Genomic DNA, 18300 nt, shown 5'->3' with positions numbered 1-18300 from the left:
GTTTTTGGGGTATACGATCCGATCCGACCGAACTCTAACAGGATAAGTTTGGGTATTATATAATCGAGTTCGGGTTTAAAAAATAATATTTATAGCGGGTTCAGGTAGGATTCGAGTTTTATACGTTGGGTATTCGTTACCCGAACCCGTTTATATAAATACTTAATTAAATATAAAATATATATTTTTATAATAATATTTGTAAATTTTTATATATTTTATTTTATATAAAATGGAATCTAAATATTTTATGAAATAACTAAATTTTTAAAATATAAATTATTAATTAAAATATTTATTATACAAAATATTAATTAAAATATGTAAAATTAAACGGATTTCAGATTATTTTTTAGTAATGATAATTAGATTTGAGACGGATTTGGATAGTTAAAAATAAATTTTAAATAAATTTGAGATGGCTTTCAATTTTGTTAATATTAATCGAATTCAAATTCAGACAGAGTAATCTAGTACACAACCGAGAGAGAGAGAAGACCTAGAGGAGATTTGCGGTTTAGGATTAAATCCTCTTGATCTTGGGCTCTTGGACATTTGGGCTCACTGTTTGGGCTGATTACTCAAGGCAAACAACATACGGGCTAAGGATAGAATCAGACTATGTACCTCAAAACTTCAGTTGATTCAAAAAATTTTTCCAAGCTAATCGAATTGAAAAACAAATTTTTCATAAAAGATAACTAAATTAAAAAAAAAAAAAACAAAAAGTGAAATGAAAGCGATTCAGTGCAACTTTTCAATTGTAACCAAAGTTTAGTCGCCCTTATTGATAAGGCTGAGAAATCCTAATAGTTAACGAATAGTCGCACTCGTAATTCTTACGAGCATAATTATTGAAGTTTGCGAGTAAAGGGGGTTTGGTTGGACCCAAAAATTTTATAGGGGCTCAATTGACCATTGCCTACAATTTAGAGGCTTATCAAATCATTTTCCTAAAATTAAACTTTATGGAAAATTGAAGAGTCAAATTCACCTTTTTGCCACCTTTTCCTTCAAAAATAACCAAAGCTCTCCAACATTATGAAAGATACCTAGCCAAATGTGTTCCTCAGATTTACTAGTCAAAATTCCAATGATGCATGAACAAAAATTGTTCGTCACTTTCAGGATAGATTGATAGAAGAAGCCTCCTAACCACAGGAAGAGTTGACGGATGAATCGACCCTAATATTTATTGAAAATCATAAAGCTGTTACCACTACAGGTGCTATTATGAATTCCGGTTACAGAGAAAATTAATCTGCCATACCGGCAAAAGGTGGCATGCATGTCAACCAAAGCCATAAAAGCTAGTCCTCGTTCACAACAAGATATCCCCTGGAAAAATTGGACCTGCCTCCAAAACGGAAGAAATCCATGACCACAGAAAGGAATACACAGTGTGTCCACTCTTACTCCAAGAACACATCAGGCTCATCCCTACATCACCCTAAAGAATGACATGGATTTGTTGGATACAAGGCATAGCTGCACCATTATCACACCATCACCATTGATTGTGTCTAATACAGCCCTTTTTGGTGCAAAGAAGAACAATATGCACCTCCAACATTTACAAAACATGCCTCATTTCGTGAGAAATTTCAGCAGTTCAGCCACGTTCTCGCTGGCAGTTACCAGGCAAGAGATATTTGTACTTATCAGCATTATTCAATAAATACGAAGGAAGGTGAACTGCCGAGTAAGATCGAGGAATAGGACCCATTTTCCCTATGATCTCCTTAAATGTGTATTCCTCAGGAAGCATGTCAAATAGGTCAGTGCCTTTACAAATCACTTCCTGAACTCTTTTAGGGTTCAAGTAATGAGAGAATCTCACCCGATCATAATGGCTGTAAGCTTTCATCTTAAATATGAAGTCACTAATGTAGCGGAAACAAAAGCTGCAGTGCCAACCAGCATCTGACAAGAGGACATCTGCCTGTCGATAATGCGCATATCTAGTTTTCCCTGTCCGGTAGCTGTGAACTGAAGCTCGCCAGCTCTTGCTATCTACATAATACTCAAAAGAGTACAAGTAATTTCTCAGCTGAAGATGAAGGATAGGCGGGATGTCATCACACCACCTCAAGAGATTAATTGTGTGGGCACTAGGGATCTCATCAACATCAGACATTATCAACAAGTCATCATCTTCTATACCTGCTATTCTAATAAGCTGGTCCAGGGCTACTCGCTGATATGCCTCTTCCACAAAGGGGTTTTCCCCTTTCCTAAATCTCCCCCCAATTGTTCCATAAGTCAGACGGGACTCTACAAATTTAAACTTATCACGATTACGAGCAAAGAGCAATGATTTGGGTAGGCCAGTAAATGTTGAGTTTGATTCAAGAAGTACAAACTGGGTTATGTAAGGATACAGTTCCATCCATCGAATTGTAAGAATATCTACTTCATTACTGAATAGAACTGCATCATAAACTCGTCTTGGTGATTCACGAATCCCCCACCCATGAAGCTTGCAAAGCGTCTCCATTGAAACATTCTCATGATAGTAGTGAGGAATTATCCGGAAGGGCTTTGGAGGAGATTCCCATAATGGTCTCAAGAAATAGGAGATCTTCTGGCCATGCAAACACAATCCAAAAATTCCTAAAGGAACAACTGCAAACAAGAATATATAGGTCTTCAAATCCAGTCCTTTCAAAATACACTTCACTCTTGACATGGTCAAAGCTGCACGGGAGGCCTGCTGCAAAATTAAAACAAAAATTTCCTAAGACACCAATATTAAACATATACTCAACTCATCGTTTATTTACTAAGAATCCATATCACGAGTCATGACGAACGAACGCCGGTTGTCACCCAATATTAAACATATCATATTGCATAATAAAATATAACTAAAATAACCTTGCTGAAACAATATTCAAACTCATATCCAATCATCATAGTTTTAACAATGCAATTCAAATGTTACAGTATACTGGTTCAACTAGTTTTAAATGAACCTTAAAGGCTAGCATCGAGCTCTATAAACCAGAAACAAACTAAATTTTAATGGGAAATTGGTAAAGACATATGTAAAAACACCATTTCCATTGACTCAAAATAATCGGAGTGTTCCTCCTACGAGAAAGACATAGTGTCAAAAAAAAAAAAAAAAAAAAAAAAGCGGCAAATGCTGCCTAGAAATCTTAATTAAAAAAATAAAATAAACTTCTGACAATAACCCGAATCATCAATTTTCATATTCCTTCCAGTATAGAACAGAACAAAAAAAATTTCAAGTAGTAAACAATTCATATGCAAAATCAATAACCTCACTCTCAAATCCAAAATGCATTTCATATTCCATCCTAATGCACTGTGACATCAAAATTCAACGAAACTAAAAATCTCAGAAAGCTATTAATAGGAGAAATGGGAAAAAAGGAAGGAGAAGAAGAAGAAAACAGAACCGTATAAAAGTTCATTACCTCAACAATTAAAAAATTAAAGCTATCAGCCAAGTTCAAGAGTTTAAGGAAGCATAAAAGCAATCCCCACAATTTTCAAATGCTGAAGCATTTTTAAAAAAAATCCCATTGAACGTTAATCAAAGACAGATAAACACGACACCCATTACCTCAAACTCGAAAACAAAGCCAATATCAATGAAAAAAAGAAAAAAAAATTCAAAACCTTACCTGGCCACAAACGTCTTCGCATTTATCATCAGTCTTCTTCGAACTGTAATACCCATCAGACATGATTACCACCACCAAATTTCTATGATCAAGTTGTAATACCACTCTACAAATTGACCAAAAAAAACACAAATGCTCAATCAAATTCTCTGTTTAAACCTCTCTCTCTCTCTCTCTCTCTCTCTCTCTCTCAAAGCAAAATTGAGAGAGATCCTCAAAACCCAGATCAAACACCTTTTCTCCCCTCTTCAACCAGCACCCTCAAATTCCTAATAGAAAAATCCGGTAACTGTAAATCCCACGATCCCTCTCCTTCCCTCTTTCCCTCTCTCTCGCTCCCTGGCTTGTATAGCCGTTTGGTGGTTTGTATTAAGCCCAATCACCAGATAAAAACTATAATTTTCCGAGAAAAAAAGAAAAAATCCAATATATATAGAGAGAGAAACGTGGACACAGACAAACAACTACTCAAATTAGTAGATCACCCTCATAAATTCCATTATTTCTGCACATTAATTCTTCCACATAAAAAAAAAAATCATGCCACACCCCTCGTTCACCGTCAGATCGGCACAAATTTTCCACAAGCCTTGATCCAACGGATGAAATTATTTTCACACGGAAGTTAACTGTCTCCAACTAGGATTTGTGCTGATCTGGCAAGTTCACAAATCAGAGGGCAGTTGTACAAGGAACCGTTTGACCTTTTTTTACAGTGTTATTTAAACATAATTAACCTTATTAAATAACCTTATTAAATGACTAATATGTTTTAATTAAGAATTTTTATTTTTAATGTTAACATCAATAATTATTGTAATCTAAGTAAGTTTACTAATTTGCCTTCGAGTTCCTTTACTAAGGAATTTAAAAAAAGAGAGTAAGATTAGTAATAAATATGGTAATAGATCGAATATTTATGATATTTGATTTAATTAAATTCTAATAAGATGAGTTTAGATAATATATAATTGGATTTTGAACGAGTTGAGATTTGAGTAATAATATTCGAGTTGAGTTTAAATTTTAAATTTTAGGTGTTTTTATCCGAACTCGTTTATATAAATAATTGATTAAATATAAAATATATATTTATAACAATATTTAAAAATTTTATATATTTTATTTTAAATAAAATGTAATTCAATTATTTTTATGAAATTATTAAAATTTTAAAAAATAAATTATTAATAAAAAATTTTTATATAGATTATTAATTAAAATATATGAAATTAAATGAATTATAATATTTTTCAAATAATAATCAAATTTTGAATGAATTTAAATAATAAAATAATTTTTAATCGAATTTAGAACATATTAAAAATATTAATCGAGTTCGAATGTAATAATTTTTACCGAGTAATTTACCACTTTCTATCTCATTATTATTGCAATTTGGGTGTAATAAAAAGGTACATTTTTCTTAGGTTAGGAAAAGGCAAGGTGTAATTTAATTAAAGAAATAAATATGAAAACTTTTGGATTGCTAATGCTAAGAGTTACTAAAGAGTAAAGAATGACAATTATGAAGCAATATTTTTCAAGCATTTGGGTTTTGGAAAGTTTAAAGTTTTTCCTTAATCATAGATGATTAGCTTCTTCATTAGGATTAGTAATTAATCAATAATTAATTGGGAAAATTTAGGAGTTTTGGAAAAATTATTGCATGTGTTAGATACTATGTTCCCATCCAACCAATAATTATGTTGTGATATTAATTTATCTAATCCAATTATGAGGATTTTAATCTCTCATTTGTTACTCAATTAATGGTTCATTCACTTATTAAAAGAAAATGAATGATGTTTTTTATGATCATTTATTTATTTATAATTTTATTTTTATCACTAAATTATTAAATTTGGAGATTTAAAATTATTTTGCATAAAAAATATTTTAAATATTATTAAAAAATAATTTAAAAAATTATTTTTATTTTTTAATATTTTTTTATTAAAAATTATTAAATTTAATTTTAAATTATTTTTAATATTATTTAATTAATATATTTTCAAAAAATTAATATTTTGCTTTAAATAAAAGATATATAAAAAAAAAATGGAGTGGCCCCTTGATAGCTCAGTCCATTTGTTCTTGGAATTCTCACTTCTCTTGACTTGTGATATTTGTCACTTAGCCATAAGAAATGCTCATTGGACAGACTCAAAGGAAGTCATTAATTACTTTATCTTTCCACAATTAACAAATATATAATTTTTTAAATTAATAAATGGAGTGGATTACAAAGGCACAACAAAAGGAACATAGCTTTCAAGCAAATATCTAAGTTTTTTTTTTTTTTTTTTTTTTTGGCATTGGACTGTGATGACATAGAGAGATTAAAAGAAAAGTAATGATTTTTTTTTATGTAAAAGATATTTATTTTTAATTATAACTCATGTAACTTTATTTTATAAAAATAATTTTTTTATTTAAACATATAATAATTTCATATTCATATTATGAGTAATATTTTTAAAATTTAAACTCTTAATTTTATAGATAAAATTCACTTAGAGACCAATTTCATACAAATCACTTCTAGATATGATAGTTAACTTGATGCTTTTGCTTTTCCTTTTTCTAAATATACTTAAAACAACAATGAGAAGTTATAAAGTAGGTGGCTTGATTACAACATTGTGCATAAAAAATAGGAATGATGAGGGGCTCTAGACATATATGCTCTTGTAAAAAGGTATTTGCAATTATATATGAGAACAACAAAAGCCAATAAGTGAAGACTATTGTTAATTTATAAAGGTTGTTGTTATTATTATTATTATTTTGATTATTCAAGGAGCCTCATTTTCACTTTGGGTGTCTCAAAATGAGGGATTCAATATTTCCATCTTCCTCTTTTTCAAAAAAAAAAAAAAAATTATAGGAATTGTAACTTCATAGTTTTTCAAACAATAATTAATTTATGACTTTGGTTTTATCATACATAAAACTTCAATTTTTTGCAAGTACTTGATTGTTTTTTTCCCTTTAGTGCAAATTCTAAGGGATTTAAGGTAGAAGAGAAAGTTTGAATATAGTATTTTGTCATCCTCAAACCAAAACTACTTTTAAGATAGGCTAATTTTAAATTTTGTATTTATTTAAGACTAGCTTTATATGATTATTTAATTTAATAAATGAAATGATAATATTTTACATCTTTTTGTTTTATATATATATATATATATATATATATATATGATGGTTTAGCATATTCTCATTCTCCCAACTAACTAATAAGAAAATGCTGTGAATATTTTTCACTTTTTGGATGATAGGATTATTAATTAGAAATGCATACACTTTTAGGTCTTCTTTAATTGAATAATTCATTTCATAAATTTTAAATTTTCATAAAGTGCTAAAATTTTATTGATTTTATCGATCATATATCTTAATTTTTTGGAAAGTCAAAGCTCCCACTTTCTTAATTAAAATTTTCAAGTTAAAATTAATTAAATTTTTTCATTTCAAACCTAAATATTAAAACAAAATCAATAAATTGAATTTTTATAAATTTTTATATTTCAAATAAGAAATATCAAATTTTTTAAGTAAAAATTTTAAAATTTGAATTATAGTCCCCTTTTATCACCCTGATATATATATATATTTTTTCAGATATACATTTTGTTAGGAGAAGGCTCGAACCTGAGGCGTTGTTCAATGTGAACGATGTCTTGATCACTAGACTAAGCTTGAGCTGACCCTTTATCACCCTGATTGATTCTACTCTATTAATAGAGTTCAATTCATTCATATTCCGAATAAAATTTTGAATTATTTTTGTTTTTTATTCAATTGAGGCTCAATAATAGTTGATATAATACAAAACGAGGATATATCCCTCTTTCACTGGTCAATGAATATAGTAACAATTAATGGGCTGCATAATGAGAAATATTTAAAAAAACTCAAACTCGAAACATTTTCATTTTTACATCACAAATGTTAAGAAAGATTAATCATACTACTATCTGATTGTTTCTCAAAATATTTTTTTTTAAATCCAAGTAAAACAGTGATGTGAAGTAGGATGGACTTTTTTGTTTTAAATTAACAAAAATAACGTAATAAATTTCTTAATAACAATTATAAAGCATCAAATAATAATTCTTGATATCAAATGAAATTAAATTCTTGAAAAAATAAAAAATGTAAATAAATTTAATTATTCTAATTTATTTTAATATTTTTGTTATTCTAATTATTAAAAATTAAATATATTATATATATACACACGCTTCAAAAATTAGATTTTACTGTGGAAAAAAAAAAAGCTAAGCTTAAAATATCTAAGTCAAGACTCAAAAAATTTGCATAGTTTAAAAAATAACAATGTGATATTTTTGAATCTAATCAGGGGTAACACCCGAGCGGCATATGCGGAACCACATGCCGAAATTTTATCCTTGTGGAAAAGACCAGAGATTGCCGTCAAACTCCGTTCACTGATAAGGATAATTAAGTAATTTTGATATAAATAGCCATAATTAAAATCATTTCTTTTAAAATCTGATAAATTTGATAAAAAAAAAAATAGAATTTAATTCTTACGTCGTTAATCTTTCCAAACATAAAAATTAAGAGATAAGAACACGAGAAAAGCTTTCTGATGGACAGTAAATAAGAAATATAAAAATATTCTTAGAGTTTTTATTTATAAATTTAAATTTTTTAAATTAAGTAATTTTTAATTAATAATAATATTATTTAAAAAAGTGAGTACGAGTATAATTTAGTTTTGGCAATGCTAGATTTTCCAAACTCAATATTTGCAAGCCACGCGTGGTGGAGTATGGCAATGCTGTCCAATCAACAAGTGAAACGTGGCAACCTCTGGGCTTGACATGCGATGCATATCACAATCTCAATTTAACAAATGTTTTTTTAACATACAAACGCCGTCATGCCAACGCAACGGGGTAGTCCATTTTTGCATTAATAAAGCCTAAGGTAAAGTTTTCCACAGACGATGTTTTTATCACTGTCAATTTAAGGGGAATCCATATTGTAAAAATTTTATAAAAAATATATAAAATTTGATGAATAAATTATTAAAATAAATATAATATAATAATATTATTAATAATAATAATATTATTAAAGAAAATATCACGAATCAAAATATTTAACTGCTTTATATAGAATTATATATAACTTATAAAACACAAAATTTTTATGTAATTTTAATTAAAAAAAAAACTTTAATTTATGGGATTCAAATTTGTAATCCAAAGTCAGGATGATGGGTTGGAAATTTGGAATGATTTGGTTGATCTGATTCGTTACTTATTCATTTTTTTTTTTTTTGGTGCTGTACCTAAAAGTGAGCTTCACCTAATAGTTGGAGCCTTTGAGACTTTTTTGTCCCTTTCATGCCATCGTCTACTACCTGTCAACCCCTAAACTTGTCAGGGTCTATTTGTCTTTTTGGCATTTTCTTTTACTTGCCCGATATTTCCTTGGGACCCTAATAAACTCCGAACAATGTCAATGTCAATGTGAGTGCATCATTCAATGCTTTTTTTTTTTTTTAATTCAAAAATTTTTTTAATAAAAGAAAATTTTAGGTCACGAAAGGCTCTCCCAATTTAGAGTTAAATCGTACTACTAATTTCATTAAAGAATACAATAAAATTTATAAATCGTATTATTAATATAAAAATGATTTTGAATGATAATTATACTTTTTTTTTATTTAATATAAAATAATTAAATTTAGAAAATAAGATTTTATTTAAAAAAATATTAAATTCTCTATTTATTTCAAAAAACTATATATTTTTTATTTTTTTAGTATTTAAAAAAGTTAAGAAAAAGAGTCAATGAAAAATATTTTTATAATCACAGAAAAAATTAAGTCGTTTAAAAAATATATATTTTTTTTTATTTTTTTAAAAAAATTATTTTTTATTTTATAGATTTTAATTATCTTATTATAATGTAAAAATATTTAAATATATATAACATAAATATATATCATTAGTTTAACATTATAATCAAATAATAAAAAATATTTTTTATATATAAGTTATTTCTTATATCGAATTTCTATTATCAATCTAATTACTATGAAATTTTCTAAAAAAAGTTTATTATTATTTGTTAATTGATTAATTTATACTTAAATTAAAAAAAACCAAAAACATTTTTTTTTCACTTTTCAAAGGCCAGTTACGATTAATTTCCTAGATTAATTGTCACGACCCAACCTATGGGCCGAACCGGCACTAGGACCCTGGCCAGTTTAAAGCCCCCGAGTCCCGTAGTAAGCCTAACTATTCCTCAAATCCATAACCACGCCCACAATTTAGGCCCAATATGCACATAAAATAATTTAAATTAAACTGTTATACTCATATTTCGGGCCAACTTAGCCCATAAATTATCAGAAACAAAAATTTGGGGAGCCCAGCTCAACCCTGTTACCTCATTTATAACCATTTAAAACTCATAAATTTTTTTTTCTTTTCATTTATTAATACGAAAACTTGAATTCATACAGTCCCTGACAGATTTAATGCTACTACTAGCACATGCGGAGTCCTAAATTACAAATTTAGAGAATAATAATACAATTAAATAATTTTTTCATAACCTAAGAGAAAAGGGACAGGTTATTAAAAAAATGTCTCCTCCAGTAGCCTGGAAAAAAAACATGTTGAACAGGAGTGAGCGTTCGACTCAGAGAGTAAAATATCAATTTTAACCATAATCTCTATAACTATCTAAAGCTAATGCACCCTGTAGAGTGAAATGCAACATCAACAACAATTGCACATCATAACATCAAAAAGGTAATTTGGAGCACTCACACACCCTGTAATATCAATCATAATATATGGGAGCTGATCCCCTATACAGCTCTCTTAAATCCAACCTGGTGCCAGCGAAGAACTTAAGCCGGACTTTCGCTTAATAAACCAAATCGGGGGTCCCAGCGAAGAACTCAAGCCGTGACTACCCCCCCGAAGGATCGGGTCCCAGCGAAGAACTCAAGCCATGACTACCCGTCCTATCCATAGTTCACACCACATCACACGCATGCCAACGCACGCACACTGCTCCAAATTACCGCAACAACATACATGGCACTTTCACAGTTATGAATGCAACATAAATCGTGCCTAAAGTTTATCTACATAGATATATGCATATAAGTGATGCATGGGCATGCTTGAACATATAATAATATTGAAATTACAATTAAAATTAATATTTTACTCACAAGACAATCGATGACTATTGTGATCATTGGATGCGTAAAAATAGCTGACATCGATCACCTAATAATTAAATTATAAATTTATTAGTACTAAGTTAAGACAAAACTCTAAAGAGGCAATAGACAGCCTAATTCATGCCTAAATCGTGAATTTTCCCTATACCTGGGACCTACCCAACCTGCAAAAAGGCTCAAATAACACTTCCAAATTCTCAATTTCCACAATCACATCTCATCAATATCACATGGCCCCTCTTGGGCCCTCCAAATCAGACAATACTCAAAATCTTAAAAATTACGTTTTAGTCCCTATAATTGACATTTTTTAAAAATCCACTCAAACAAGCTCTAAAAATTCTAAAATTTTGCCCCGCGGTCCTTAATAATATTATAAGGCTATTGCAAAATGAATTGTAATTTTCTAATCACCCATGAATATTTTATTCAAGAATTTTACTCAATTTCCTAAGTTTCCAACAACTAACATATCCTTAATTCAACCCAATTTAATATTCACATATTTAAACCTCCATCCTCAAGCTTCAACCAATCATATAAAATTTAAACATCTTAATTTCAAATAATCTTATATGCTCATATGCTAAAAATCTAACTAAAATCCATCCATATTTCTCAAAAATATTCTACAATCACTCAAAAATTCAACTAACACCATAGAATATCTCCAAATAATTTTACTTTCATCATATATTTTTCTTAGAATTTTTCTCCAATTTTTTCTACTTAAGAAACATCAGATTTATGCTCCACAGATAAATAAATAATGTAAATAGTCTTACCCGAAATTTATCTGTGTCTCAAAAATTCCAAAAATTTATGAGGAAGCCTCTGGAAGTTGAATTATCTCCATAGCCCACCGAGCCATCACGGAACCATCACAAGACGGTGGCGCCACGGCCGCTGCGACATTTGCCGGATCTGATCATACCACCATGTTCCTCTCCTCTTCCTCAGTCCATATGTGGTCTCGGATCATCGATCCAACGGTCGGATCGTCGTAGATCTGACGAAAAAGCTTGAAAAATTGAAACTTCTCTCCTCCATATCTCACTCATCCGACCTCCATTTGCTTCAAAATTGGTATCAAAAGAAAGCTCTCGGAACAAGCTTTCCAATGCCACGGAATCGCCTCGATCGGACGTCGACGGCCGAATCGCGTCGGAAAGCCACGCCATCGGCGCGGCGTTTTCTCTCTCTTCTCCTCTCTTGCCGCCGTGGTCCGCCGCCGGAGGGTCGCCGGCCGGGTGGAGAACTGCTTGGGACGTCGCCGGCTGGTCGCCGGAGAAAGGAAGAAGAAGAAGAGAGGGAAGGAGAGGAGAGAGAAGAGAAAAGGGGGAAGGGGGGGGGGGGGAGTTCCTTCTCCCGTTTTTGAACCTTTTTTTTTTTTTTTTTTTCTCTGGATGTTACATTCTTCCCCCCTTAAGAAAAATTCGTCCTCGAATTTTCGAATAAACAAGAGATAAGGAAAAGAAGATTATTAGAACAAGCACAATCATTACTCCTCCAGCTATGCAGAAATTGATAAAACATTTATTCTTCAAACGCTTCGTATATTATATATGACATCCTACTGTTCACTGATTCTACTATAGTGTCCTATTTGTCATCATCTCTTTCTAGAGGGCTTTTATCTTGTAACTATTCATTGACCATCTTTCTGACATTTCAAGTATTCGCTATATCTCACTGTTCTTGACTTGATGTCTCATAACTTCAATCAACTTTGGTGCTTACCTCACTTTTATTACGCCCCAACATGTCTCTTGGTGACTTCAGTCCTCATTCCTTTGTTTCAATAATCTCTGTTTTCCCCAATGACATAATTTATGTTCCTTATTTCATGGTATCCTATGAGTAACTTTCCTGTAGCACCTAATCTAGGTATCTTGTTCGAGATCTTCACTTTTCTTATGACCTCAGTGGTCAATACCTATAAATCTTCTCACTCCCATGATACTTCAAATTTTTAATCTCTTGTGTCATTACTAAGGCACTTTAGACCAACCTCTATCCATCTTATGTAACTAGTCAGGTAGAGTCTCCTCCAAGGGCCAAGTGTATCATTTATCAACATTGGAAAGTAAATTGGGTCTCTCCTTCTAGGTAACAAAAGTGTTTATATTCCCTGACAACTCAATCCAATACGACTTTATCAATTCTCACTCCTTCTTTGGAATGGAAATATCTAGACTCAGCATGTGGCCTACTTCTGACACATTGGCACTCAGATCGAGGCTCCACTACTCCTTTAATCTATCATCTCATAATAACTTATTTTAAACATCCCTTAGTGTGTTCCTAGCATACCTATTCCTCCTTATCCTCATCATTATAACTGGCTCTATCGAGCTTTCTTCCTGTCCTTTGCATCTTATCCACTTCCCTTTTCCTTCAAGAATGTCCATCCCATCATCAACTTTAACTTTCATTTTATTTCTTAGTCTTATCTTGATTATTAGTTCTATTACTTCAGGAATTCTAACCTTACGATTTTCTCCTACCAGCACATTCTTCACCTTTTGTAACACTTATAATTAACCATAGAAAATTTTTCTTGTATCCCCTTTTTCCAACTTAACTATCAGAACATTATCATTCCCTACCCGCCTTAGTAGGAAATTGCTTATCCTGGATGGATATGAGCCCCAGAAACTATAAGTTCCATCTGAACTAACATGGCTGTGGAAAATGTATGCCATACCTTAATTCTAAACAAAATACTTCACATGTTCATTCTCCTTAATATAATCACATATACTGCCCATAGCTTTCCAAACTTCAGCCTCAACTTTTCCCATTAGAAACAATTTCATCTATTGAAACTCATCCATAAATAGTACTTCCTCTAGCTCATAGTTTAAAACGGTTGCAAGCCTTGGTAGCTAACTCCATTTGACTCCTGTCACTATTCTGATCGTCCTTTCATACTTAACACTAGGTATGTACTTACTGTCATTCTCATATCAGGAAATTATGTATGAATTGGTGCCTACCAAACTCTCAAATAACTAGGTCTCCTTGACTCAGTCTCTGTTCCTTATATAACCTTCTAGAACCAAAAGCACAAACTAAACTTGAAAAGAAAGAAAAATACTCTTATATTCAACTACGCTCGATTGTCCATATAATAATATTTAACCTATGTTTCTTGGTCTTTCTCTTTAAATTTCATCATCTCCTAGCACAATTGTGCTCTACCTATAAGGTATCATCTGCATGAACCCTTTACCGTACCATTGTCCTTCCTGACATAATATTTTATAATTTATTAACTTTACTTATACTCGACCTATAATTCATATCTATCATCGTTTATATTGTGCCCTTAACTTTTGTTGATTCTTGAAAGATTTCTCTCACTATTAGATCCTTCCAACATTAATTCCACCCTTATCTATGGTCATTAATTTGATCCTTTAACTTTTTAGTGATTTATAACCACCCATACTTGTCACTTCTCGTTCTACCCCTATTGTTGTTCTGTCGTCATTGCTTCACTGCAAAGTAATTCTGTTGATCACACTAACAATGCTTGCCTGACATTCATAATGAACCTCTACTCTCTTCTCACTATCTCAAAAGTCTAACCTAAAGCCTATGTGCCATTATCTATAATTCTTTCCACTCATCATACCTATTCAATCCTTTAGATTAACTTTTATTCAACTTACTACTTACTAACTTCTTTTTCTCTGCCTAATTAGATAGTCAGTAATATCATTGCACACCTTCTACTTTTTGCTCATTATTATTGTATTCCTCGCCTAATCTTCTTAATACTGTTAACAAGTTAAAATATTCTTGCCCCATTACTATCCACTTCACTTTAGAAATAGGGAATAAATAAAGTATGATCCAATCATGTAACTCCAAGCTCTATATTTTAGCCCCTGTCACAATCTCAACTACATCCTGCTATGAGTATCACATTCCTAGATTCCATACCTCCATCACTATTCTCACTAATATGGTCCCATTTCGGGTTCTCTATCCTTGTCATTCTCCTTGCCAAGAATAACACTTAGTCTACCCTATATCTTAACTTTGTTCCTTTTATTACGCGCCCTTCAGGTTGTCCTTTCATTTAATTCTTTTGTCTTACCCAAAATAGAACTTGGCTATTCTATCCCTGGTTCCATTCTTCTTCCTAACATGACAGCTGTACTTGCTAACTATATCTTTCAGAGTCTCTACCACGTTATCACATATCTGTGCTACTCAGATTTGGTCTTTTGACCACTCTAGCTAGTACTTTCACTGGCATTTAAATTATATTGCATCTGCAATCAATTGTCCGAACTTTCATTATGTACTTTCTCTATCCATTGGCCTTCTGTGATTTATCTTTGCTAAATTATTACTCTTAACACTGTTATAATTAGATTATACTATTATTTCGAACAATATGAAGTTAGAAAGGAACTCAGGAAATTGCAGTCATACCTTTATCGTATGATTTCTATTCTTATCCTTTAGTTTACATAATACCCTTACTACCTTGAGAACTGATTCTGCAGTAATTTTATTTATTTGTTATTATTATTATTATTATTATTTTTTTTTTCCATGTTTACTCAATTAGCCAAAACTTAAAATTCCGGGCACCCAAACCCGTCATCCAATTCAAAGGATTTACACCCATCGTGATCTGATTATATATGATTCCTATAATAGAACTTGTATCCTCTGTAGGATACCCGAGCCAACTACTTTCTACCACACTCTACAGTCCCATCTGGGGCACTATTTTGTTGGTCACCATTATTAGTAATAACTTTCGATCCCTTCTGAAAAGATAGGACTATACCCTAACTTGCTGCAACAAAGGTACTACATTTACCACGTTGCCCAAAACCATGTCAAATTAATGTCTCTTTTATCATATCATAGCTCTGTAAATCATCAATTCATAATTTCAACCTTCTCTAGGTAGTAGGGTTGTACTTTATTCCATACTAATACACACAAGGTATACTATTCTCACTAAGCTCTAAGCAAAATGTTTGTCATACTGCAAAAACCATCCAAAATTCCATACTGAATACTAGATAATCTCACTCTATAGGTGTCACCTTTACTTTGCAACTAATCCGAAACCTCTGGTCTGATGGCAATTCTTATTGTAACTCTAGCTCATGCTAGGGTAACTGAGTCACTGACTCAAGTTATCTCCCAACTGTAACCTTTCAATATTCTAACTCTAGACTCCTAACCAGGAGTTCCCAACTCCTCTGCAGATATAAAACTCTGTTCTGGCATAACTGTACCAAAACAGAAGCCATCCGCAAACACTCTCATTATGGAGCACCACGGGGATGCACGCAGCTCTACACAATAATCTCATGTCGGTACTGTAATCTGCAGCTTACAGAGCAGACATTGAGAACATTGTATAGTTACTACGATACGTCCTGAAAGACTAGGTCTCCTAATTTCTTATCTCTCTTGAATCTTCTATTATCATAAACTTATTCTAACTGGATCATCCATTGACGACTGCCAGCAGTAGTATCCTCATCCTTATCTAGGGCAACTGTACTTTCAAAACTCACCTTTATGTACTCGTGCCTTGCACGAAATGGGCACACCATTTAAACCCATACTGACAAAAATATAGTATTTATTAGAATACGTGTTTCCATGGCAGACCTCAATAAGTTTGCTAAATCTATTTCATATTTCTATGTACTCCACGAAAATCAAGACACTAACTGAGGTACTTTTATATTTCCCGATGTATAACGCAGAATCTAGAAACAAAGAATTACAGAAAAAGACGAAACAGAATCCTATACTCCGCATGTAACATCCTAACAAGACTCCTTTTACACTCCCAATTATATTATTTCCCATGAATCTAGAGCCTAAGCTCTGATACCAACTTTGTCACGACCCAACCTATGGGCCGGACCGGCACTAGGACCTGGGCCAGCTTAAAGCCCCCGAGGCTCGTAGTAAGCCTAACTATTCCTCAAATCCATAACCACGCCCACAATTTAGGCCCAATATGCACATAAAATAATTTAAATTAAACTGTTATACTCATATTTCGGGCCAACTTAGCCCAGAAATTATCAGAAATAAAAATTTGGGGAGCCCAGCTCAACCCTGTTACCTCATTTATAACCATTTAAAACTCATAATTTTTTTTTTCTTTTCATTTATTAATACGAAAACTTGAATTCATACAGTCCCTGACAGGCTTAATGCTACTACTAGCACATGCGGAGTCCTAAATTACAAATTTAGAGAATAATAATACAATTAAGTAATCTTTTCATAACCTGAGAGAAAAGGGACATGTTATTCAAAAAATGTCTCCTCCTGTAGCCTGGAAAAAAAATATGTTGAACAGGAGTGAGCGTTCGACTCAGAGAGTAAAATATCAATTTTAACCATAATCTCTATAACTATCTAAAACTAATGCACCCTCTAGAGTGAAATGCAACATCAACAACAATTGCACATCATAATATCAAAAAGGTAATTTGGAGCACTCACACACCCTGTAATATCAATCATAATATATGGGAGCTGATCCCCTATACAGCTCTCTTAAATCCAACTTGGTGCCAACGAAGAACTCAAGCCGGACTTTCGCTTAATAAACCAAATCGGGGGTCCCAGCGAAGAACTCGAGCCGTGACTACCCCCCCGAAGGATCGGGTCCCAGTGAAGAACTCAAGCCATGACTACCTGTCCTATCCATAGTTCACACCACATCACAAGCACGCCAACACACGCATACTGCTCCAAATTACCGCAACAACATATATGGCACTTTCACAGTTATGAATGCAACATAAATCGTGCCTAAAGTTTATCTACATAGATATATGCATATAAGTGATGCATGGGCATGCTTGAACATATAATAATATTGAAATTACAATTAAAATTAATATTTTACTCACAAGATAATCGATGACTATTGGATCATTGGATGCAGGAAAATAGCTGACCTCGATCACCTAATAATTAAATTATAAATTTATTAGTACTAAGTTAAGACAAAACTCTAAAGAGGCAATAGACAGCCTAATTCATGCCGGAAATCCTGCAGAATTTCCCCTATACCTGGGACCTACCCAACCTGTAAAAAGGCTCAAATAACACTTCCAAATTCTCAATTTCCACAATCACATCTCATCAATATCACATGGCCCCTTCTGGGCCCTCCAAATCAGACAATACTCAAAATCTTAAAAATTACGTTTTAGTCCCTATAATTGACATTTTTCAAAAATCCACTCAAACAAGCTCTAAAAATTCTAAAATTTTGCCCCGTGGTCCTTAATAATATTATAAGGCTATTGCAAAATGAATTGTAATTTTCTAATCACCCATGAATATTTTATTCAAGAATTTTACTCAATTTCCTAAGTTTTCAAC

At 31.9% G+C, this 18300-nt stretch overlaps 1 protein-coding gene across 2 annotated transcripts; it reads right to left on the bottom strand.

Moving 5' to 3' along the window:
* Nucleotides 1-1167: 1167 nt before the first annotated feature.
* On the bottom strand, nucleotides 1168-4139 carry LOC110648531 (uncharacterized). Of its 2 annotated transcripts, none has more exons than XM_021802798.2 (2): nucleotides 3654-4139; nucleotides 1168-2713 (listed from the first exon to the last, which is right to left on the bottom strand). In XM_021802798.2, exons 1-2 carry the CDS (start codon nucleotides 3714-3716, stop codon nucleotides 1613-1615), a joined length of 1164 nt encoding a protein of 387 aa, XP_021658490.2. In that variant the 5' UTR covers nucleotides 3717-4139; the 3' UTR covers nucleotides 1168-1612. The 2 variants fall into 2 exon arrangements, with proteins under 2 accessions (XP_021658490.2, XP_021658491.2); XM_021802799.2 differs by having other exon boundaries at nucleotides 1168-2710.
* Nucleotides 4140-18300: the final 14161 nt, after the last annotated feature.

This window comes from Hevea brasiliensis, chromosome 15, assembly GCF_030052815.1.
Source record: "Hevea brasiliensis isolate MT/VB/25A 57/8 chromosome 15, ASM3005281v1, whole genome shotgun sequence".
Taxonomy (NCBI): Eukaryota; Viridiplantae; Streptophyta; class Magnoliopsida; order Malpighiales; family Euphorbiaceae; genus Hevea; species Hevea brasiliensis.
This window is presented reverse-complemented; position numbering and strand designations above follow the sequence as displayed.